The 24735-nt window shown below is 52.6% G+C and overlaps 1 protein-coding gene across 1 annotated transcript; it reads left to right on the forward strand.

Annotated features, from left to right (window-relative positions):
- Positions 1-1729: 1729 nt before the first annotated feature.
- LOC116745403 (myosin-3) lies at positions 1730-23285 on the forward strand. Its single transcript, XM_032616099.1, has 40 exons — positions 1730-1806; positions 2443-2654; positions 4392-4535; positions 4976-5132; positions 6199-6226; positions 6583-6691; positions 7278-7370; positions 8087-8150; positions 8233-8331; positions 9182-9285; positions 9374-9512; positions 10148-10266; positions 10350-10499; positions 11214-11384; positions 11480-11786; positions 11902-11972; positions 12545-12632; positions 12717-12834; positions 13220-13343; positions 13432-13568; positions 13654-13909; positions 14104-14346; positions 14439-14615; positions 14725-14870; positions 14950-15040; positions 15430-15819; positions 15918-16044; positions 17120-17238; positions 17410-17606; positions 17977-18160; positions 18771-18936; positions 19224-19348; positions 19856-20164; positions 20280-20483; positions 20565-20690; positions 21810-21980; positions 22073-22177; positions 22344-22439; positions 22538-22675; positions 23187-23285. The coding sequence occupies exons 2-40, from the start codon at positions 2451-2453 to the stop codon at positions 23211-23213; spliced, it is 5823 nt and encodes a 1940-aa protein (XP_032471990.1). The 5' UTR covers positions 1730-1806; positions 2443-2450; the 3' UTR covers positions 23214-23285.
- The last annotated feature ends 1450 nt before the right edge of the window (positions 23286-24735 follow it).

Genomic DNA, 24735 nt, shown 5'->3' on the forward strand with positions numbered 1-24735 from the left:
TTGGGGCCAGCATACAGTGGGTGTTTAATTAATGTCCCTGCACCTTGGGGACCACAGTCCTGCTCCCCCTGCCCTACCCACACCTCTTCGAGTGGCCTCCGTATCCACGCCTGGTGTGGATGCGTTGGGAGGGGCAGCTCTTATTCTCAAGTGGGAACTGCTGACACTCTTTAAAATTAATGACCAATTAATGAGGATGCCCGCTGGCCACCCTCCCAAAGATTTGTCAGGAAAAATAGGGAAAAAACAGACATAAAGTAGAAGGGAAAGAAGGTTCATTCTTCTCCAGAAGCTTCATTTTTCCAGCCCTGACTTAGAAACGACCAGACTTGTTAGACAGCACCCCCCAATCACCCCCCGTTTCTCTGCAGGCCATGCCTTCCCCCTACCCCCCACCCAGGCCAGCAGCTGGTCTTTCCTAATCCGTAGTATATCTCAATAACAGCAGGTCCTTAAAGCAGCTGTTGCTGTGGATACTGTCTGGCCGGGTAGCTCCCCCGTCATTAATTTACTTGTTGGTCTTACTGGCACTTAAGAAAGGATTCAGTTAATAATGATACTAATGAGATAGAAAGTTACACAGTGAAAGGAGGAGGAGGAAGAGGGTCGTTGTTGTTGTTGTTTCTGGCCGAGTTTTACAATCACACCACCCTGTGTTGTGACAAAAGTCTTGCTCAAAACTCCAAGAGGATTTTAATAGTTTTGTCCTTGGCTTCCTCCCTTTTCCCACAGGACAAGATTTCTAAGTACCTGCTGCCCAGGGCTGCACACTGATGTCTGAGCCCGTGGCGCCTGCAGGATGGAGTTAGGCAGGAGCCCCAGCGAGGCTGTCCCATCACACTGAGTGAGGACACCCCGGGCCCAAGTTCAAAGGAAGGCATCTCAAACCTCCAGCTTTCCCCAATGGGAAAATGGTTATGGATCCCGCTCATTTCTATATATACCTCTCCCTTGGCAACGACAAAAAAAAAGTGAGGAAGGAGCTGGTCCTCAGCTTGTGGTGTCGGTCATTCTCTTTCCAAATATAGAGAAGGAATGAGCGGTGACGTTAGCAGGGGGTATAAAAGTCAGCGGGCAGCAGCCCCTCTGTAGCTGCTCTGTGGGTGGAGGAGAATCGCAGCGCCCCTCGCTGGCTCTTTTCCGAGTGCGGCTTGGAGGACGCCACCTGGTGCGGGCCTGTCTGGTTTTGGTAAGGTTAGTTAGAGGCAGAGCTGGGCCTTGGGCCCAAAGGCCCACCCCGCTGCCTGCAGCACCCACGTCCTCCGGCCTGCTCTCCCCTCAACGCTCCGTGGGCCACGGCCTGCCCTTCGCCTCTCCGATCTGTGCAGAGGCCAGTGGGGTCGCCGCCTACCCTGCCCTCACCTTCCCCACCTGCGCTGCGTGCCTGGCGGGTGTCCGTCGGCCAATCTGAGATTTCTCCCTGTTCACCGAAGACAGGGGGCCTGATCCCCTGGCCTTTTTAACAGGGATTCTGTCCTTCCTGCCCAGTTCTGAATGGGAGGCACTGCAGACTGAGGAGGGTGCCGTGCTGAGCTGGTAGGAGCCAGGTTTGGGGCGGTTGGGGGCTTTTCCTACCTTCGTGGCTCACCTGTGGGTCACGTCCCATCTGCTCCTCCAGCTTGTCTCTGGGGTAAGGCTCTTTCTAAGTTACTAGTCCTTTATCCTTATTTGGTTAGTTCATCAGGACCCGATTCAGAACCGACCCAGACACTCCCGTGTCCTGAGCTTGCTTTCTGCGTATTTATTGCAGGTCTGATTTCCCACGACTGCTGTTGTCCGCTGTCTTCCCGTGGGTGTGACCCTCAGGTGAGGAAGCCGGTCGGGTCCCTTGGCTCAGAGGTCTCTAGGGTACCAGTTCCTCCCACCTCCGATGGCCTGGAGGGTGAGAGCCCTGTAGAGCTTAGACCAGGACAGGTTAGGCTGGAGCGGAGCGGAGAGGAGGCAGCACCTGGGGAGATGCTCTGAGTAGATGCTGATGTCAGATGCTGCTTCTGTTCTCAAAACAGCACCGAAGGAAGCAAACGCCGGTGTCCTCCTGTGAGGAGGTAGCCACCCTGAGCCAGAAAGGTCCCAAATTCCTCAGCTATCTGCCGCTTAGCGCACTCTCTTTGAAGAATGCCGTTTATTTCTGATGGTGTTTATTTTTAAATCTTCCCTCAGCAACACCTGGGTTTTTGCAGAAGAGGAAAGTGAGTCCTGAGAACTGCACCCGCCTCTAGGGTCCCTTCGCCTGTCCGAGCCCCGGCTAATGGGGGAGCTTGGATTGCATACGCTCTGTGCCCTTTGCACAGAGTAGCTGCTCAATAAATACATGTACATTTGATTTTCCTGGGGGTCGATGGAGGGCAGCCTTGCTCCCGGGGCTCCACCTTGAAGGGCTCCCTCGGGGGCAGGGCTGGAGCCTGGGGGCAGCAGGGCTCACCTGGTGGGTTCGCCTTCCAGCCGACACCATGAGCAGCGGCACCGAAATGGAAGTGTTCGGCATAGCCGCTCCCTTCCTCCGGAAGTCAGAAAAGGAGAGGATCGAGGCTCAGAACCAGCCTTTTGATGCCAAAACCTACTGCTTTGTGGTCGACTCAAAGGAAGAATACGCCAAGGGGAAAATTAAGAGTACCCAGGATGGGAAGGTCACGGTGGAAACCGAAGACAACAGGGTAAGCCCCGTCCACACCCTCTGCAGGCCGGCCAGGCCTCTGTCTGCTCCCCATGGCTGCCCAGTCTGTGCGTCCGGTCCATACCCAGCCATCTCCAGACGTGGTTCTGGCACCGGAATGCCTCACCTGGCATCACCGCCTTAGCGTGCCAGGTGTCCTCGGAGGAAGCAGAGTGAATACTGGCCTCAGGTTGCACGGTGGGAGAACCACCTGGTTGTGGTTGGCCAAAACAATCCACGTTCGGGTGCTTTTGTTAATGTTCGTGTCACTCTAGGTCAGAGGGGACCAGCCCTGTGCATCCCAGGGGTGTGCAGTTGGGAGTCCAACAGTAGGAGGACCTCTGTTAGAACACTCTCCTTTGGTAGCCTAGGTTTCCCCCTAATTCTTCTAGCAATAGCCATCTAACTAAGGAAATAAGGAAAGCGAGTAAAGGATCCTAGTGGACCACAAGCTCGATGTGACATAGCAGCCTTCCCATATCATGAAGGCAATGAGCAGTGTAGCCCACTACATTCTGGCCCAGGTACTGTGGGCATGCTGGGAGGAATTCTGGACTTCACTACTCTCTGGAATCTAGAGCAGAAGAATCTGGAAATGTTCTAAGAAAAGTTAAAAAAAAGAAAAAAAAAAGGCAGGGGGGTGGTATCCAAAAGAGAAGTGTAAAGGAAATAGCGTCATTGGGTTGGATGTGAAGGAAAAAGGCACTGAAATTGTCCTGTGATGCTTGCAAGCACTGCAGCTCCAGAGGGCAGCTCTCAGTGCATTTCAGATGATGGAGTTAAGAACGGGCTTATGAAGCCACAGGGAAACCCGGAAGGTAGACCTGATGAATGACTGACAATCTAAGAGGTCTAGACCTCACAGGGAGGGCTGATGGCAGGGTGGTTTAAGTGCGTCTCTACTTAAAGGCAGGTTTTCCACGGCCTTGCCCAGAGGCGGGGTGGGGAAAACGACCATCTTCAAAGGAGGTCTCAGGAAGGAGGTGAGGGCAGAGCAGGGGAGAGGAAGCTGAGCTCCACGCCCACTACGCCAGGGTCCTCCAGCCCCGCCGGGCACTGGGGCAGGGGGCTTCTCTCGAGGGGAGCACAAAGGCGCCTGCCAGTGCCTGGAACCACCGCTCTGCCTCGTGGTTCCCTCTCCTGGCTTGTGACACTCCCGTCCCAGAAAGGGAGCGGGGCTGGTTCTCTTTCACAAGCAAGGGCCAGAGGGGGTGAATGGGCAAGATGCAGGGTGGGGGCTTGGCAGCTGCTTTCAGAGAGCTCAGAATGCCGGCTAACTCTGGGCACCGGCCTGGTGACCCAAGGCCACCAGACTCCTCTTCGGTACCTGCCTCAGGAACACCAGTGGACCTGCCATGTTCCCTGAGTAGACAGCAGAAACCCATGAGCTGCTGGAGCTGGGTTTCGGCCCAGCCGGCATCACGGAGCTGAGAGGTTTCCGCCGGCACCCGCGCCTGCATCATCCACGCACCCACCCACAGAGACCCTCTTCTCATTTCTGTCATCTTTTCCTCACCTCAGGCCCATTGGAGATGGAAAAAAACAAAAGCCCAAGTAACAGAAACAAATCCCATTCCGTCACCACCACTGCAAGCCGCCCCCAGCCCTGTCTCCCTCCCTGTCAAACGGGCGTTTTCTGCAGCACCTGCTTCTTCTGATCTGGGCGTGGGAGACAGATAGCTGCAGGGGCAAAACGCACAGAGAAGCCCAGGTGCGCGCTGTACCCCTTCCCTTTCAGACCCTGGTGGTGAAGCCAGAGGACGTGTACGCGATGAACCCGCCCAAGTTCGACCGGATCGAGGACATGGCCATGCTGACGCACCTGAACGAACCGGCCGTGCTGTACAACCTCAAGGACCGCTACACCTCCTGGATGATCTACGTCAGTGCCCGTGTTTGCTGGGTTCCCGGGACCTCTGACGGGGTGGGGTGGGGCTGAGCTGCTTGTGGTGGGATGGGCTCTAGAAGGACTGGTGCTGACAGCTGCTCACCAAAAGAGGGGGGGTGAAAAGGAGAAAGGGCGACAAGAGTGATGCAGCATCAGAAGGTGAGAGATGAGCGGGGCGGGAGGAGAGCAGCTGGAAGGAGGGGCGGGGCAGGCGAGGTGGGTCCGAGGCTGGGGTCCTGGCGCCGGCACCCACCAGCGGCGGGAGGTCCGTCACAACCCTCTTGAGTCTCAGCTGCCTCATCTGTAAAGAGAAGTCGTATCTTGCCTCCTTTACAAGTTTCTCGTAATGAGAAGTGAAATAACAAAAAGAAGGTTTTATGTGTACAGGCACACACCCATGTATACATACATATGTATTTTTTACACTCCCCCAGACCTACTCGGGCCTCTTCTGTGTCACTGTCAACCCTTACAAGTGGCTGCCGGTGTACAACCCCGAGGTGGTGGAGGGCTACCGGGGCAAAAAGCGCCAGGAGGCCCCGCCCCACATCTTCTCCATCTCTGACAATGCGTATCAGTTCATGCTCACAGGTAGGTTTCCAAGGAGGAAGCCTGGAGGCGGGGGGAGGGCTCAGGGAAGCTGCCATGCGATCCTGCACCCGCCCTGTCCAGTGTGCAGCCTCCATACAAAGGACAGGAGGGTAGAGGTGCTTAAAAAAGACGGAAGAGGCCACATATTTTAGGGGCTTGCAGGCCCTGGTGAGAAGTTTGGATTTAGTACAAGCATGGGTTACCTCATACGAAACTGACATTTCTGTGGGCCCAAAACAAAGACTGACAATTTCACATGGTTCAGCCTAATACAGTGAGAAGCCCGTGGCTGGTTGTAAGTGGGGGGCTTAACCTCTCTGGGCCTCATTCTCAAAGAGGAGTCTCTTCCAGCTCCCACCTAGGACTAAACAGGATAGTAGTGGGAAAGGGAACTGTGCAGTGAACTCTGACTGCTGGAGACATGGCGGAAAACTGGGAAGCTCTTTTTATTTTTATTAAAAATTTTTTTCTTGGACTATAGTTGATTTACAGTGTTGTGTTAGTTTCTGGTGTACAGCAAAGTGATTCAGTTTATATATATATATTCTTTTTCAGATTCTTTTCCACTATGGTTTATTATAGGATACTGAACATAGCTCCCTGTGCTATACAGTAGGACCTTGTTGTTTATTTTATATACAGTCGTTTGCATCTGCTAATCCCAAACTCCTAATTTATCCCTCCCCCACCCCCTTTCCCCTTTGGTAACCATAGGTTTGTTTTCTACCTATGTGAGTCTGTTTCTGTTTTGTACATAAGTTCATTTGTATCACATAATCACACACAGGTGGCATCGTATGGCATTTGTCTTTCTCTGACTTCTCACGTAGCGTGATCATCTCTAGGTCCATCCATGTGGCTGCAAATTACACTACCTCACTCCTTTTTATGGCTGAGTAGTATTCCAGTGTGTGTGTGTGTGTGTGTGTGTGCGCACGTGTATATATACACACGCGCACACACACACACCACAGCTTCTTTACCCATTCCTCTGTCAATGGACATTTAGGTTGAGGAAGCTCTTTTTATATTGCTATCAACTCTATTTTATCTTTCCCTTTGGCAGATCGTGAAAACCAGTCTATTCTGATCACGTAAGTATCCAAGGTGTAGAGTGTTTTCATAGCTATGGCCCTTTGTCCCCAGTGCAGAAGGGGAAGATGCCACTTGCTCTGTTTTGTTAATGAGAAAGTACCGAGAATGAAGTCTGTGATGCAAAGATGTGGGGCTGGGCGTTGGGGAGACGGGCAGGAAGGCCTGTGAGGCCTCAGGAAGCTGGAGCTCCCCATCCAGCCCGCTCAGCCGTGCCGTTCTCCCCCGGGGCCCCTGCTTCTCCGAGTGGTCTCACATTTGTTGGGAGGTGTGCGTCTGCTGTGGCTCGGGTGACATCTTAGGGGGCCAATTTACACTCACAGGACTTGTTTCTCTCTCTTTCGACTGCCCTGAATAGCGGAGAATCCGGGGCAGGAAAGACTGTGAACACCAAAAGGGTCATCCAGTACTTTGCAACAATTGCAGCGACTGGAGACCTCGCCAAGAAGAAGGACTCCAAAATGAGGGTATGGAGAGGAGAAAGGCTTGTTCTGCTTCCACTGCCAACCTTTGTCTTAACTTCAGAACGAGGGGGCAAGGGGAGGCGACACCCCACCTCCACAAGGAAGGGAGAGCAGGCCAGGATTTAAAGTCTCACAGGACAGCCAGTTCTCCTAGACGACCCAGCATGTGGTTGATGTTACAGGACCAGATCCTGTGATTGCCTAGAAAACAAGCTTCTAAGGCTCCACTAAGAAAAGTCACTTTGGGAGCAGCTCACATACACCAGAATCACACATACCAATTGGAGAGAACTGTAGTGTCTACTTGCCTTTCAAAACGAATATAACAGTATGAAATGAACACCAATGACCTAGCTACTTGGAGAATCAAGGAGCTGAAGGGTTAAGTGAGGAGGTTTAGGTCAAGACACCCAGCTTGAGCCAAATCTAAGAATGGCAAGCGTGAGGCGTGCTGATGGTTTGGCTGGGCCCCAGGTTGGAAAGCAGGGCAGGGAGGGTCCGGCGACCCGGGGCTGCAGGAGCGAAGGCAGCAGGTGCCGCGGAGCTCACTGTCGCGTGCGGCTCTTCCTGCCCCAACCCCCTGCTCCAGGGGACTCTCGAAGACCAGATCATCAGCGCCAACCCGCTGCTGGAGGCCTTCGGGAACGCCAAGACCGTGAGGAACGACAACTCGTCCCGCTTTGTGAGTTTGCACCGGCTCAAGCTGGGAGCTCCTCTGAGGCCCGCAAGTAGGCGAGGGCCCTGCTTCCAGGAGGCTGCAGTCCTGGGGGTGGACCGCAAAAGAAGGAAACAAATCAACAAGACAGTCTGGGACAAGGATTCCTTGGTAGACAGTGCAGTAAAGAGGGCGTGTGGTAGTGTAACTGTGAGCCGGGTCTCCTTTAGACGGGGCTGGCAGGGAAGCCCTCTTTGTGGGGGCGGGGGGCTGGCCTGTGAACCCCAAGATCCACAGGATGAGGACAGGGGACTGGCGGGGTCAAGGGACCTCAGGGGGTCCGAGGGGCTGCAGGAGGCAGGCAGCATGAGGGGAGGTGGGGAGGGGTGGTAGGGAGGGACCTGGAGCCTCGGAGTCCGTAGGCCAGGAGAAGGGGTTTGGGTTTCATTCAGGAAGCTACTGAGGGATCCTTTAAGAGGGAAGTGATATGGTGTGATTTGCATCTTGAACACAATCTCTCTTACTTTGTTGACTGTCTTGGGGGTCGGAGGGTAGGGGAGTGGCGTTTGGAGGCAGTGTGGAACAAGGGGATGGAGAAGGGAGACACAGCCAACCGGAAAGAGAGGGAGAGGAGGACATGCTTCACTTCAAATTACTGGGGAATAAGGTTCCCGTTCACATTCCCCAGGAGATGGGTAGGAACACTTGGAGTCACGGTACACCTGGTCTCCCTTCCCCCACAGGGCAAGTTCATCCGAATCCATTTTGGTACCACGGGCAAGCTGGCCTCTGCAGATATTGAAACGTGTAAGTAGATCCCTGGGATCAGGTGATGTCTCGGGACATCAGGGGAGCAGTTTGGAAAACAGTCCTGTGTTTGTGTTCCTAGATCTGCTGGAAAAATCGAGAGTAACCTTCCAGCTGAAGGCTGAGAGGAGCTACCACATCTTCTACCAGATTCTTTCCAACAAGAAGCCCGAGCTCATAGGTGAGGACGTCCCCAGAGGGGTTGGTCTGAGGCATTTCGGCTTTTGAGTGAGTGGACCAAAGAGAGCTGTGTGTATGCACAGGTGACTCGGCAGCCAGCAGAGGAAGCTTGCTTTAGAAATGGGATGCGGCTGTTTTGACAGTGACATGTCAATTTGAAAAACGCAATCCAATGGACAGTGAAAGGCTGAGACACAAATTGGTTTATTCAGCTCTGGTTTATAGAAACTGGCCGAATGACCAAGCAGTTAGTGGTCCTCTAGCGCCCCCTTGTGTTCTGGCACAGAAACCAACATTTCACCAAATGCTGTGAGGCCAACGCAAAATCGGATGAACCACCAGCTGGTGGATGTCCACCCTGCCCTTTGTCCCGCACCTAACAGGGGCCTCGTGCCCTTCTTTGCTCCCTGGCTGTGTCTCTGCTCAGCCTTCTGGGCCCAAGCCTGGAAATAGGCTGCAGCTTTTCAACAGGTTTTGGAAAAGACTGTGATTCTACCCAATGATCTGTGCTTCCCTCCCCGTGGCTCTGTCCTGGCCCACACTCGGCCAGTTTTCCCGATTAACCTTTCCCAACCGACATGGATCTGCGCCCTTTGCACGCAAAGCAAGAGAATTTAAATATTCTCTCTGTGGTTCTTATCCTACATGGCCTGGGCGGGCTGCAGAGTCTTCCCTGGACTTTATATTCAGCCACAGCCTGAGTACCGAGAGACTGTTTAAGAGATTTCTAACTCTACCCTTAGCCTGGGCCCCAGCAGCAAAAGTCTCAGCTGACGACACAGAAGCTGAAAGCCCCTAGTGGATGTTTTCTTTGCATCCATGTGACCTCCTCTAAATGGTCATCGTTGCAGAGCTGCTGCTTATTACAACCAACCCTTATGACTACCCGTTCATCAGCCAGGGTGAGATCCTGGTGGGCAGCATTGACGATGCGGAGGAGCTGCTGGCTACGGATGTAAGCAGACGGCGGGGGCGGGGGGCGGCGCGGGGCTGCTCCTCCATCACTGGGGTCAGCCGGCTGACGTGCTTTCTTCCAATGCCAGAGCGCCATTGACATCCTGGGCTTCACCCCAGAGGAGAAATGTGGACTCTACAAGCTGACAGGCGCCGTGATGCACTACGGGAACATGAAGTTCAAGCAGAAGCAGCGGGAGGAGCAGGCGGAGCCAGACGGCACCGAAGGTACCACGTCACCGCGGCGGCCGCGCGCCAGGGCCAGGGGGCGTCCGTCCAGCTGAGGTCGCTCGGGGCCTTTTTTTTTTTTTTTTTTTTTTTTTTTCCGGTACGCAGGCCTCTCACTGTTGTGGCCTCTCCCGTTGCGGAGCACAGGCTCCGAACACACAGGCCTAGCCACTCCGCGGCATGTGGGATCTTCCTGGACCGGGACATGAACCCGTGTCCCCTGCATCGGCAGGCGGACTCTCAACCACTGCGCCACCAGGGAAGCCCCGCAGGGCCTCTTTTGAAAGCACTTACTCCTCCTCATGCCTAGAGAGGCAAACCTCTGCAGGGCTCAGATGCCTACAGGCACGGTTACTGCCCCGTCTGCTGAATCACTAGAATGGCCCTGCTTCAGACACAGTAAGGAGTGACCAGGGGTTTCTGGAACCCAGTGCCGCCTTTTCATAAAATCTATCATATTCTCTGAGTGACTCAGCTCCCACCGGCCACAGGTAAGCAGTTTAGAGACACGGAATGTAAACACATGAAGATGGGCTGAGCCGAGCGTGGAAACATCCGGATGACTTTCAGAGTGGTTCTTCCGCTTTGCCAAGCATCAGGGGTTTCCCTTGTAATCAGCCTTCTTTTCCTGCCAGTGGCTGACAAGACAGCCTATCTGATGGGCCTGAACTCTTCGGACCTCCTGAAAGCTTTGTGCTTCCCCAGAGTGAAAGTAGGGAACGAGTATGTTACCAAGGGCCAGACCGTGGACCAGGTAAGTGGCTGCCGCAGGCTGGGAAAGGACGCAGCACCCGACGGCCGCTGCCTCCAGACTCACCGGCTGGCCCCTCCGCACAGGTGCACCATGCCGTGAACGCCCTCTCCAAATCCGTCTACGAGAAGCTGTTCCTGTGGATGGTCACCCGCATCAACCAGCAGCTGGACACCAAACTGCCAAGACAGCACTTCATTGGCGTCCTGGACATCGCGGGCTTTGAGATCTTTGAGGTTTGTGTTATACTCGTTTGGCTTTGTGTTGGGGGCTGGTTTTTGTGATCCTATAGGCGAGATGTCAAGGCAGCCCACACGTCATCCAGCATCACATCTTGGAGGAAAACAAGATGGAGGGTGGATCAGGTAGAAGAGAACATGGAAGGGTGTGTGTTATTTTAAGAGGGAGGAAGGCTTGTGTCAAGTGGAATTTTAAAGACAACCCCAAATGGATAAAAGAAAACAAAAAATCAAATGCAATTACTGACAATAGGGAGAGCCAGAAACAGAGAAGAAGTTGACAATAAGCCAACCATGTGATGTTTTACATAAATATCCTACAGGCTCTGGGTTAGAAGCACATAGCCATCCATCAAAGCATATGTTTGATGTCTGCCAGGTATAAGACTTGCAGGTGAAAAAAAGATGAGCTTGTAGTTTATAGAGGACAACGAGAAGTACGTAAGGCACACAGAAGACCAACTACAGATAAGGCAGGCCGTGGCCAGCGCCCAGGAGAGGCCCAGACCGTGGACTCAGGAGAAGCATCTTCCAGCTGGAAATCAGAGAAGACTCCAAGGATGTGTGGTCTCCGCTGAGCCCAAGAATGTGCCCATTCCTGAAAGCATAAATGAGCTGGCGAGAGCCCAAGACCATGAGGAGGAAGGCTGATGCGTGTTTGGTTTTGAAAGAAGTCTAACTTTTCATGTGAACCTTATGTTTTGGTGTCAGTACAACAGCCTGGAGCAGCTGTGCATCAACTTCACCAACGAGAAGCTGCAGCAGTTCTTCAACCACCACATGTTCGTGCTGGAGCAGGAGGAGTACAAGAAGGAGGGCATCGAGTGGGAGTTCATCGACTTCGGGATGGACCTGGCCGCCTGCATTGAGCTCATCGAGAAGGTACCTGCTGTGTGCACTCAGCAGCCGCCCCTCGCCGACCTGCTGCTTGACACTGCAGCTCATACCTGCCCCGTATGCACCCTGCCTTGGTCCAGCCGATGGGCATCTTCTCCATCCTGGAAGAGGAGTGCATGTTCCCCAAGGCCACAGACACCTCCTTCAAGAACAAGCTGTATGACCAGCACCTGGGCAAGTCCAGCAACTTCCAGAAGCCCAAGGCGGTCAAGGGCAGGGCCGAGGCCCACTTCTCGCTGATCCACTACGCGGGCACCGTGGACTACAGCGTCTCGGGCTGGCTGGAGAAGAACAAGGACCCCCTGAACGAGACGGTGGTCGGCCTGTACCAGAAGTCCTCCAACAGGCTCCTGGCACACCTCTACGCCACCTTCGCCATGGCAGACGGTAACAGACTCTGCGGGGTGCCTTGGACCCGCACTTTTTCATTCCACTCAGCCCACGGGACTGGAACGGCTCTGTAGGTCTGCTAACAGCACATGCCATCTTTTCTTTCTTTCAGCTGACAGTGGAAAGAAGAAAGTTGCCAAGAAAAAGGGTTCTTCCTTCCAAACCGTCTCTGCCCTTTTCAGGGTAAGAAAGATACAAATTTATTTGCTTGTAATTGGTTTAAGTCATCTCAAAATGAGCAACGCAGAGATGCTAAACTTGATTCACTCAGGAACAGTGATGCAGTCTTAATCTGGTCACTGTCACTTAGGGAGGGTGAGTGGCAGTATGGTGATACACAGAGGAGGTCTAATAAATGGAGGACCAGAACTGAGCCATCACTTTAAATGGCATCTGCCGCATGTGCCGGCTGGCCAGGGAGGCGAGTCCTCAGTACAGACCTTCCGACTTGCCTGAAGGACACAGGCAGTAGCATGTCCGGTGCCCAGTGGAGCTGGACACTCCTCTTGAGTTGATTTCAGAGGCATTTTGTACTTGGTTAGTCTCTGGTGGTTCACTGTGAAGCAAAAGTCTGTTATATCAGTTATTTGCCTACACTTCTAGCCAAAAGATTATTAAAAGAAAAAGTTAAATAATACCTTTATTCCTTAGAATTTATGATAAATTTAAAATACATACCTTACTTTTTTGTTACATCTCCGTTTCTGTAAAAGCCTATAGTAGGCTCACTATCAAATTTAATCTTTTTATTTTAGGAAAACCTGAACAAGCTGATGTCAAATTTAAGAACAACCCACCCTCACTTTGTGCGCTGTATAATTCCCAACGAAACCAAAACCCCAGGTAAGACACCCGCTGGCTCTGCAGGCGGCACTCAGGCTTTAGGAGGTTGTGTGTGAAGCTGACGTTTGCGGCTTCTCTTCCCAGGCGCCATGGAGCACAGCCTTGTCCTGCACCAGCTGCGCTGCAACGGTGTGCTGGAGGGCATCCGCATCTGCAGGAAGGGCTTCCCGAGCAGGATCCTCTACGGGGATTTTAAACAAAGGTGTGTGAGAAAATGCTCTGTCTGCTTCTCGAGAAGATGTGCAAACGCTGGGACTTGAGAGGGAGGAATCCTGGTATGAAAAGACCCGTTTCAAAAGAACAGCTGTGGACTCCATGTAGAATGATTAACCTACCACTCGGCCAAGGTATACAGTTTTCTCCCACATTTTCTCAGGAGCTTATCTGACATACAACACGTCAGAAAAACACCTGGCCTAAGAGTCAGTAGGCCTAGGTTCTAGGCCACTCTGGCCTGTGACCAAGAGCAAGATTCCTTCCCTCTCTGGACCTTGGCCTTCTTGCCTCTTGGAAGAGAGGCCTGAACTGGTTTCCAAAGTTCATGTCTTTGCTAATGGTCTACGATGTTTCTGTGTCCACAACGGCAGATACCGAGTGCTGAATGCCAGCGCCATCCCTGAGGGGCAGTTCATCGACAGCAAGAAGGCGTGTGAAAAGCTGCTGGCATCCATCGACATTGATCACACTCAGTACAAGTTTGGACACACCAAGGTACTGCATCAGCTCTGAAAGATGTTGGCGTGTGGTCCCCGTTAGACTTCTCCGGAAAACTGACTCAAGTCATCCTTCTCCCCTCAAGGTGTTCTTCAAGGCTGGCTTGCTGGGAACCCTGGAGGAAATGCGGGATGACCGCCTGGCCAAGCTGATCACCCGGACGCAAGCTGTGTGCAGAGGGTTCCTCATGCGTGTGGAATTCCAGAAGATGGTGCAGAGAAGGTCGAGCGGGGTTTGTGCTCAGACCTGAGCTCTTCAGGAGAAGTGGGGAGTCTCTCTTAGAAAAACACTGATGTTTTGTTTTTAGGGAGTCCATCTTCTGCATCCAGTACAACATCCGAGCCTTCATGAACGTCAAGCACTGGCCCTGGATGAAACTGTTCTTCAAGATCAAGCCCCTCCTCAAGAGCGCAGAAACCGAGAAGGAGATGACCACCATGAAGGAAGAGTTCCAGAAAACCAAAGATGAACTCGCCAAGTCAGAGGCCAAAAGGAAGGAACTGGAGGAAAAAATGGTGACTCTCTTGAAAGAGAAAAATGAGCTGCAGCTCCAAGTACAAGCTGTAGGTGTTTAGGAATTTTTTTAAAACTTTCCTTCTAGATTTGATTATTTAAGAAAATGACTTTTGGTGGGAGTTTTGCTTTTTAGTTGCGATGCTTCGTAAAGGACTTCATGTATAACAAAATACTGGAATGTCACAAATCTTATCTTTTAACCATTAAAGGAAATCATGATATATTTTCTTCTTTTTTTAAGGAAAGTGAAAACTTGTTGGATGCAGAGGAAAGATGTGATCAACTGATCAAAGCCAAGTTCCAGCTTGAGGCAAAGATCAAGGAGGTGACTGAGAGAGCTGAGGATGAGGAAGAGATCAATGCTGAGCTGACGGCCAAGAAGAGGAAACTGGAGGACGAATGTTCGGAACTGAAGAAAGACATAGATGACCTTGAGCTCACACTGGCCAAGGTTGAGAAGGAGAAACATGCCACAGAGAACAAGGTGGTACACTCTTTGTGGGCCCTTCCAGCTTGATGTGGTCAATGCAAACCCGACTTGATCTCTTCTTGTAATTGCCTGTGGCTTCTTCTTAGGTTAAAAACCTTACTGAGGAACTCGCTGGTTTGGATGAAACCATTGCAAAGTTAACCAGGGAGAAGAAAGCCCTCCAAGAGGCCCACCAGCAGACGCTGGATGACCTCCAGGCTGAAGAGGACAAAGTCAATTCCTTGAGCAAAATCAAGAGTAAACTGGAACAGCAGGTGGATGATGTGAGTAAAGGATGCTAGTCGGGAGGCCTGGGCCTCAGGGTGGGAAGAGCCCCCGAGAACCCTCTGGTGCAAAGCATTTGTTCTCAAAAGGAAACGGTGACTTTTGCAGCTGGAAAGCTCCCTAGAACAAGAAAAGAAGCTTCGTGTAGACCTGGAAAGGAACAAAAGGAAGCTTGAGGGAGACCTGAAGCTTGCCCACGAGTCCATATTGGATCTGGAGAATGACAAGCAACAGCTGGATGAAAGGCTCAAGAAGTGCGCCCCGAAACCACCGAGTTCAGCTTTCCAATTCCCAGGTATTTGGTCTTCACACGTTCTGCACTTCCCTTCACAGGAAGGATTTCGAGTACAGTCAGCTGCAAAGCAAAGTGGAAGATGAGCAGACTCTGGGCCTGCAGTTTCAGAAGAAAATCAAAGAGCTACAGGTAGGAGGCGTTTGGGACTTTTCTTTCACACGTGGTCACGTACAGTGGGTGGGGGGTGTCTATTACACGTCATTAGAGCAAAGCGGGCAGGACCATGGGTCTCCTTTCTGCTAGGCTGACACAGTAGTGATGAACAGTTTTTCCGTAACTGTTGACAAAGCACATAATTGAAGTATTTCAAGTCCACATGCAGTTGGAATGGACTATATCCTGGGTGGCCGCTGCAGGGGTAATGCCTGTGTCGAGGCAGGAAAAACTCGTGTCAGAGAAAATTGGCAGCATTGGTATCGTTCGGGGAACAGTCCGAGAGTGGTTTGTCTAATGGGAGGGGAAGCTGGCCTGGTGTTGACACTGGAAGTCAGGAGTGTCGTGGGGCGGCCTGCCCTCAGGCCCGCATCGAGGAGCTGGAGGAGGAGATCGAGGCAGAGCGGGCCTCCCGCGCCAAAGCAGAGAAGCAGCGCTCGGACCTCTCCCGGGAGCTGGAGGAGATCAGCGAGCGGCTGGAGGAGGCGGGCGGCGTCACATCCACGCAGATAGAGCTCAACAAGAAGCGTGAGGCCGAGTTCCTGAAGCTGCGCCGGGACCTGGAGGAGGCCACCCTGCAGCACGAGGCCACGGCGGCCACGCTGAGGAAGAAGCACGCGGACAGTGTGGCCGAGCTGGGGGAGCAGATTGACAACCTGCAGAGGGTCAAGCAGAAGCTGGAGAAGGAGAAGAGTGAGTTCAAGCTGGAGCTCGACGACCTCGGCAGCAATGTGGAGAGCGTGTCCAAGTCCAAGGTGCGGGGTGGGGGGCGCCTCATCCTCAGGTGAGGGGGACCCTGCCTCCTTCCCACCTGATCGCTGACTCAGCTTCCTCCCCCTTCTCAACCCTGCAGGCGAATCTGGAGAAAATCTGCCGCACCCTGGAGGATCAGTTAAGCGAGGCCAGGGGCAAGAACGAGGAATGTCAGAGGAGCCTGAGCGAACTGACCGCACAGAAGGCACGTCTGCAGACGGAGGCCGGTGAGCGCCGGGAAACGGTGGGGGCAGTGCCTCCTGGACACCCACAGAGGGCAACTGGTCAGAACGAAAGGCAGGGTTTGTTTGGGGGAGGATTTCTAGGGAAGCAGATTTTCAGGAGAGAGGCAATCAGAATAACCCACGAAAGCGCCATTTAGAATGTCCCAAAGGAGGAGAGCACTGAAAGTTCAGTAAGAAGGAGAGAGACATGGACTGGAATGAGGAGGGACCCAGAACACCACCTGCTTCAAGCGCTTTCAAAATTAATGTAACCCTGCCTCAAAAAGAACCTAGAGGGCAGAAGTGGGACTAGGAACCAAGTCCCATGGCTTTTCTACTTCTCGCTGCACGTTAATGCAGATTCGTTGTCTGCAATGGGGGCGTTTTAAACAGTAAAGAAAGAAACACGGCCAATTTGTATAGGCTCTTGGTGTGTGATAAAAATACAGGGCAACATTATCCGGGACTCCCACCTAGAAAGGACTGGTTCACCCAGCGCTGGTCCTCCAGCCCATCATCACGGGTGAACCAGTCCTTTGTAGCAGCTCGACCGAGACAGTGACAAAAAGAAGTTCAGGGGCCACTTCTCCCATGATCTTGGGAGTTCACCCCTGGAGTCCGAAGGCCTCTCCCCCACCTTCTTTTTCTCTTGCCTCTACGTAAGCATATAAACCAGAACCACCGTAGCCACCCAAAAATCCAGCTTCAAACTACTGAAACTAGAAGTCCTAAGGAACGCAGCTAAGAGATGCAGTATTTCCCCCAGTGACAAACAAGCAAACAGCTGGAAGCACCAGCCACTGAAAGGTCTGATGGGAGTGTTTAGGTGGTGAGGTTTTGGTTTACAATTATTCTTAAGTTTTACTGACAGAAGTTACTCCACGCTTCTGGAAGTTTACAACAGTATCTTACCAGGGTGTGCTTTCAGTTTCCTCTTCACGGACACATCCCTTCACCCCCAAGAAAGGACCACACCTTGTAATTTACTCTCTCCCCAGATCTCAGCACAGTGCCTTACATACAGTAGGAACCTGGTGAGTGAATGAATGAAGTGAAAATATTTCCCTTCTGGACACAGGTGAGCTGAGCCGTCAACTGGAAGAAAAGGAGAGCATAGTATCGCAGCTTTCCAGAAGCAAGCAAGCATTTACCCAGCAAGTAGAAGAGCTCAAGAGGCAGTTAGAGGAAGAGAGCAAGGTACGTCCGCAGAGGGAGCGCTCCCCGACCTAGCCTTCCAGTACCACCTGCAGAAACAAAAGGCAGCTCTACTCACAGGTGATGACAGCGGGAGCACACTTGGATTGCATCATGCACACGGCACTAAAATGGCCATCCGCTGGGGCCTCTCCTCTGTCCTGACTTTTGCAGGCCAAGAGCGCCCTGGCCCACGCCCTGCAGTCCTCCCGCCACGACTGTGACCTGCTGCGGGAACAGTATGAGGAGGAGCAGGAAGCCAAGGCCGAGATGCAGAGGGCGCTGTCCAAGGCCAACAGCGAGGTGGCCCAGTGGAGGACCAAATACGAGACGGACGCCATCCAGCGCACGGAGGAGCTGGAGGAGGCCAAGTACACAACCCTATCTGTCTTCAGAAGAAATAGAACTCCTAGATGATCAAGTGACAGAAGGCACTGACTTTAGAACTACTCGCGAGTGAATGTGTTACGATGTTTCCCCATCTTCTATGTCTTTTAAGGCAGTTCTGTGCCAGTAGAGGGAGCCGGTGTTAGCACATTTCATTGAGACAAACGACTTTGACCTTGGTTAGAGAAAAGGCAGGCTGTTGGTCACTGGTTTTTAGCAGACAGGAAGTTCTCCTGGGCTTATGAAAGGAAATCGGCGTTTGAATCACATAAATTAGTGATTCCAACTTGGTGAATAGTGATGTTCAGGAGGATTGAAACTTAAAGCATCTGCTTCTCTTTCACATTCTTCAAGGAAAAAGCTCGCTCAGCGCCTTCAGGATTCCGAGGAACAGGTTGAGGCGGTGAACGCTAAGTGCGCTTCCCTGGAGAAGACCAGGCAGAGGCTGCAAGCAGAGGTGGAGGACCTGATGGGCGATGTGGACAGAGCCAACTCCCTGGCTGCCGCTCTGGACAAGAAACAGAGGAACTTCGACAAGGTGGGGGTGAGCTCCCTGCCGGCTGAGCACCGTGACACAGGGGTACCTGGTGGTACCTGACTCTGCCCCAGTAGCAGTGTGACCTCAGGCAAGCCCCTGAAACAATGGGAGTGGGATGCGGGGGGAGGTCCCTTTCAAACACTGTCAGTGGAAACAAGCCACCGCCTCCAATGTTGTCCAGTCCCGAGCGTTTCTGTACCCCCACACGGCTGGTCTGTCTGGGGGGCTGATGTGGGAATCCAACTCGGGTCCCACTGCGAGGCTTTGTGGCAGCTTCCCCTTCAGTATGACAGGTAAGGTTGCTTTGAAACAAAGTTTTAATGAAATATTTAGAAGTACAGGGCCGTTTTCATATTGGGAAGAGGGCAGTTCGGCCCAGCTAATTCTTTCTCAAAGGATCCACTTGCTTTTCATAGAGGGCAGTTGTTACTGACCAGTGACTGATCTGGAAATCTTGGTTAGCCAACAGTCAGGAACAAGGGGCTAGGCAAGCGACACGGCAGAGGCGGCCCCAGCTCCCAGACTGCTCACCCTCGCGGGCGTACTTAGATAGAAACTAGCCGAGAGGCGCTCGTCAACAGAGGTGCCGCCTTCCTCCCCGGTGCTGCAGGTGCTCGCTGAATGGAAAACCAAGTGTGAGGAGAGCCAGGCAGAGCTGGAGGCATCTCTGAAGGAATCCCGCTCCCTGAGTACTGAGCTCTTCAAACTGAAAAATGCCTATGAAGAAGCCTTAGATCAACTTGAAACTGTGAAACGGGAAAATAAGAATTTAGAGCGTAAGCAGTTTGTCTGAAATCCTGCTTCATGCTATTGCCGGAGCGTGGGGCTGGAGGGCCGTGACTGCAGGACCCAAACCCCAACACGAGAGTCCGTTACCGCACACACAGGAAGCGTTCAGATCCGAGGGGTTGTTTCTGAGTCTCTCTGTACACAGTATCTTACCTCTAGGAAACAGCATCCGTAGAACTATGATAAAGTAGTTAAAAGCATTTGGTTGGTGCTTGCTCTGCCTGGAAAACTGCACGGAGAACGTTCCGAGGCAACCCAACCTCTTTCTTTGCAGAGGAGATAGCCGATCTCACAGAACAAATTGCCGAAAACGGTAAAACCATCCATGAACTGGAGAAATCAAGAAAGCAGATCGAGCTGGAAAAGGCTGATATCCAGCTGGCCCTTGAGGAAGCAGAGGTGAGCAGAACGCCGGCGAGGCATTGGCCTGGAACAGCTGCTATGATGGTGGGGCTCCAGCTCAGGAGGCCAGGCGGCCCCGATCTGGGTCTGTAAAGTCACAGTCCTAACGCCGGCTTCTTTCCTATCAGCTTGCATGGACTAACACCTGTGAATACCTGTGAATTATCTTGAACTTACTGGAGAAAATCATTACGTTAAAATAGGTCTAAAAATGAGATTTTACAAAAATCTTAGATGAATTCAAAATATCTATAAAGTGCCTCAAGCGCCTAAGAAATGTGATGATTTAAATGTTATTGTTTGATAGTATAATAAAAACAAAGTGCAATGAAACATCTTATTTCTGCACTGAAGGTAAGTTAGGGATTTTTTAAAAAAGAGTTTTGAATATTGCAGAGTTAGAATTACAAACATTCTATTGGAGGGTTTTTTGCCCCAAAGAGTAGCGTAGCAGGCTCTCTCCCATCACTGGTATTATTTCTGTCTTGTTCTTGTTCTTGAAAGGCCGCTCTTGAGCATGAAGAGGCCAAGATCCTCCGAATCCAGCTGGAACTCTCACAAGTGAAATCAGAAATCGATAGAAAGGTGGCCGAGAAAGACGAAGAGATCGAGCAGCTGAAGAGGAACTACCAGAGAGCAGTAGAGACGATGCAGAGCGCCCTGGACGCCGAGGTGCGGAGCCGGAACGAGGCCATCAGGATCAAGAAGAAGATGGAGGGGGACCTGAACGAAATCGAGATCCAGCTGAGCCACGCCAACCGCCAGGCCGCAGAGACCCTCAAACACCTCCGGAGCGTCCAGGGGCAGCTGAAGGTTTGCGCACTCCCGGTGGGAAACCTCTCCCAGCCTCAGACACGCCAGCTGTCGGCTGGGCTCATGGTCCTCAGGCCTCAACTTCAGCCGGACGTTTCTGTTACTGTCTGGCCAGGATACCCAGCTCCACCTGGATGATGCTCTCCGGGGCCAGGAGGACCTGAAGGAGCAGCTGGCGATCGTGGAGCGCAGAGCCAACCTGCTGCAGGCCGAGATCGAGGAGCTGCGGGCCACTCTGGAGCAGACGGAGAGAAGCAGGAAGACGGCGGAGCAGGAGCTCCTGGACGCCAGCGAGCGCGTCCAGCTCCTGCACACCCAGGTGGGGGAGGGGAGGGGAGGGGGGCGGGGCGGGGCCCCTGCTCTGGGGCGCGCCTGGCTAACACCCCTCCTCCCGTCCCAGAACACCAGTCTCATCCACACCAAGAAGAAGCTGGAGACAGACCTCCTGCAGCTCCAGAGCGAGGTGGAGGATGCCAGCAGGGACGCGAGGAGCGCTGAAGAGAAAGCGAAGAAGGCCATCACGGACGTGAGGCTCCTCCCTGCCCTGCGTGGCTGCCAGGATTGCATTTCATCCAAGCCCCCTTCCTCTCCAACTCATTAGATAGGGTGGGGCCTTCCCAGGGCACACGTGGTGTGAGTTCTGCTCCAGAAGTGCTCCCCACCTCCCCGGACAGTCAGCATGTCTCCTCCGGCACGTTTAAATAGTGGACATGAGGGCTTCCCTGGTGGCGCAGTGGTTGAGAGTCCGCCTGCCGATGCAGGGGACACGGGTTCGTGCCCCGGTCCGGGAAGATCCCACATGCCGCGGAGCGGCTGGGCCCGTGAGCCATGGCCGCTGAGCCTGAGCGTCCGGAGCCTGTGCTCCGCAACGGGAGAGGCCACAACAGTGAGAGGCCCGTTTACCGCAAAAAAAAAAAAAAAAAAAAAAAAAAAAAAAAAAAAAAATAGTGGACATGAGAAATAAGGGAGTGTGGATAAAAAAAAGACCAGAAGGAATTATATTCCTTTCTTATGCCCTTGGAGAGGTATGCTCTTCTTTCCTTCAACGTATGACTGATTCCAAATATAAAAATGAGACCCTCAGACGTCAGGATCCCACCAAATGTCACCTCACAGGAAGCCGGCTTCCCTCCCGCCGGCACCCAGCCTTCCTGCTCCAGAGGCCTTGGTTCTGGGCTCGTAGCCCCCACAGCGCCACCTGCTGCTCGATGGAGGGCACAACCTTGTGACGATTCCTCCCTCCTTGCTCAGGCACCCCCAGTTCCCTAGAGGCCTTCCCTTAGCCCCATTACCCCACACCCGTGACGCCAGGTTATGAACTCAGAATTCTCTAAGTCACGGGTTGGTGATAATGGTGATAAGGAAAGAAGGAATCTCCTTGGAGCTAGGGAGGTCCCAAGGAGGCCAGTTTAAGAAAGGGAAGAAACTATTTCCCATCCAGCCCTTGAAGGTTTCACTTCTTACCTTATGCTACATGCCTGGTGCAGCTCTTCTCAGGTCCCATGGTGGAACGGTGGGGCTCAGTCATCCCGTTACCTATTGTCCTTTGTCATCAGCATGGCTCTGGTCCTCCGGGTACCCAGATTCCGACAGCTCCAAGCACTTGACCTTGGTCTGCATCTGAGTGGGATGACGTGCTTTTCAGGCGGCCATGATGGCCGAGGAGCTGAAGAAGGAGCAGGACACCAGCGCCCACCTGGAGCGGATGAAGAAGAACCTGGAGCAGACGGTGAAGGACCTGCAGCACCACCTGGACGAGGCTGAGCAACTGGCCCTGAAGGGCGGGAAGAAGCAGATCCAGAAGCTGGAGGCGCGGGTACTTGCAGGACAGGCCCCAGCCTACACAGAGCTTTCTGGCCTCTCCCGTTCGTGCTCCAGCCCCAGACTAATTTACACACGTTCCCTCAGATCCGAGAGCTGGAGTTTGAGCTTGAAGGGGAGCAGAAGAAGAACACCGAGTCTGTCAAGGGCCTGAGGAAGTATGAGCGGCGGGTCAAGGAGTTAACTTACCAGGCAAGTGGAAAGAAACCCCACGGGCATTTCCTCTGTGAAGTGCGAACACCCTCCCGGGTCCTCTCTCCAGAAAACAGGGAGAAATCCTTTAGCCCCAGAGAGAACTGGGACCTCTTGCATCCCTTCTGGCCCCTGGCTAAGTACTGTCCCATGTTCTCTCTTTCAGTGCGAAGAGGACAGGAAGAACGTGGTGAGATTACAGGATCTGGTGGACAAACTTCAAGTGAAGGTCAAGTCCTACAAGAGGCAGGCCGAGGAGGCTGTAAGTCCGCGGGACCCCAGCGCAGCGCCTGGCCTGTTTTCTTGCGAGCCCCAGAGAGGCGCTCGCTGATCGTACCCGCCCCGGCTCTTTGCTTTTAGGATGAACAAGCCAACGCGCATCTCACCAAGTTCCGGAAAGCTCAGCATGAGCTGGAGGAGGCTGAAGAACGGGCCGATATTGCCGAATCTCAAGTCAATAAACTGCGCGCGAAGACCAGAGACTTCACCTCCAGCCGGGTAGGTGGCCCCGCGGCACTGGGTGGGGAGGGCGATGCGGCGGGAGGTGTGACTCCCGGGGAGGAACCCGCCGTGATGGACGGGACCTTGGAGAACCTTCGACTTCAGAACCGGTCAGTCTCGGGCTCAGGAAGAGAAAGGATTTGCTTAAAGCCACGTAGCTGCGTAGAGCCCGGCTAAACCCCGGTCTGTGAGTCCCAGTAGAACACCGTCCTGAAAAGCGGCGAGCGGTTCCTGCGTGGGCTCGGACGCCCTCTGCCGGCCGGCCGCCGTCTCTGCGCCCACTGTAGGTGTAGGTTCCTAGATCCCTGGGCTGTTCTGAGGACCAGGCTCTCAGGCTGTGGGGTGACTGCCGCCACGTCTGCACTCGTGTATCCGCCTGCGATCCAAGGAATATCCCGTGTCCCGCTGAAACAGACAAGCAAGCAACCCCAGATGCTCGCTGGGAGGGGGCGTGGCCGGAAATGCGGCTCTGCCATCTGACAACTCAAAATGCCCACTTTCTCCCCAGATGGTGGTCCATGAGAGTGAAGAGTGAGTGATCCTACGCTGGAACAGGACAGAAAATATGCGAAATATGTATTTTCATGGTTCCTGACGCTTAATTTCCATGTGATTGCTTTTCACATGCAATAAATTTTGCTTTGTTTTCAATTTGGGGCTGTGTCATTGTATTTGTTTTCTCTTCCCGGTGTGGAAATGGTTCATTGGTGGTATTTATGCCCAATGTTGAAATCTCGGTATGCAGATGTCTTGATAAAGTCATTTGGCCTATTTTCAGGTGTATGTATGTGGGGACAGGGAGAGACTGCTTTTGGTTTAAATTTGAGATTAGGGCAGAAATAAAAAGTACTCCTAGGTTAACCACTGCTTTGGTGGGAGGAGGGGGAGATTGTCCAAAGAGTCATCTCCCAACTATGACAAGGGGGACACACGAAGGTTTGGTTCAGGAAAGCCCCGTCTCAAGCTGAATAGGGTTTTAAGGCAGAGGCCAGAGTCCCCCTACATCTTCTCAGAGAACCACCCTGGAATCTAAACAAAAGCTTCTCAGGCAGCTCCACACAGCGCCGTGCTAACTAACTACTAGGAATACACAAATGAGCAAAACAGCGTCTGGTCCCTCCAAGAACTCACGGTGAATCTACCACTGAGGTGCTGGGAGAACTGGACAGCTACATGTAAAAGAGTGAGATTAGACCACTCCTTAACACCATACACACAAATAATAAAATAAACGGATTACAGACCTACTATAAAACTCTTAGAGGAAAACATAGGCAGAACACTCTATGACCTAAATCACAGCAAGATCCTTTTTGACCCACCTCCTAGAGAAATGGAAATAAAAACAAAAATAAACAAATGGGACCTAATGATACTTCAAAGCTTTTGCACAGCAAAGGAAACCATAAGCAAGACGAAAAGACAACCCTCAGAATGGGAGAAAATATTTGCAAATGAAGCAACTGACAAGGAGTAATCTCCAAAATATACAAGCAGCTCATGCAGCTCAGTATTAAAAAAAAACAACCCGGGCTCCCCGGGTGGCACAGTGGTTGAGAGTCCGCCTGCCGATGCAGGGGACACGGGTTCATGCCCCGGTCCGGGAAGATCCCACATGCCGCAGAGCGGCTGGGCCCGTAAGCCATGGCTGCTGAGCCTGCGCGTCCGGAGCCTGGGCTCCGCAATGGGAGAGGCCACAACAGTGAGAGGCCCGTGTATCGCAAAAAACAAAACAAAAAAACAACCCAATCCAAAAACGGGCAGAAGCTCTAAAGAGACGTTTCTCCAAAGATATACAGATTGCCAACAAACACATGAAAGGATGCTCAACAGCACTAATCATTAGAGAAATGCAAATCAAAACTACGATGAGGTATCACCTCACACTGGTCAGAATAGCCATCATCAAAAAATCTACAAACAATAAATGCTGGAGAGGGTATGGAGAAAAGAGAACCCTCTTGCACTGTTGGTGGGAGTGTAAATTCATACAGCCACTATGGAGAACAGTATGGAGGTTCCTTAAAAAACTAAAAGCTACCATATAACCTAGCAAT

Source organism: Phocoena sinus, chromosome 20, assembly GCF_008692025.1.
Source record: "Phocoena sinus isolate mPhoSin1 chromosome 20, mPhoSin1.pri, whole genome shotgun sequence".
NCBI classification, from domain to species: domain Eukaryota; kingdom Metazoa; phylum Chordata; class Mammalia; order Artiodactyla; family Phocoenidae; genus Phocoena; species Phocoena sinus.

Excerpts from the sequence above, each read along its gene's own strand:
- LOC116745403 (XM_032616099.1), top strand. The coding sequence starts at position 2,451 with ATGAGCAGCGGCACCGAAATGGAAGTGTTCGGCATAGCCGCTCCCTTC. Across the intron at positions 2,655-4,391 it reads TGGAAACCGAAGACAACAGG|ACCCTGGTGGTGAAGCCAGA; the intron begins GTAAGCCCCGTC and ends CTTCCCTTTCAG. Across the intron at positions 12,835-13,219 it reads TACGGGGATTTTAAACAAAG|ATACCGAGTGCTGAATGCCA; the intron begins GTGTGTGAGAAA and ends CCACAACGGCAG.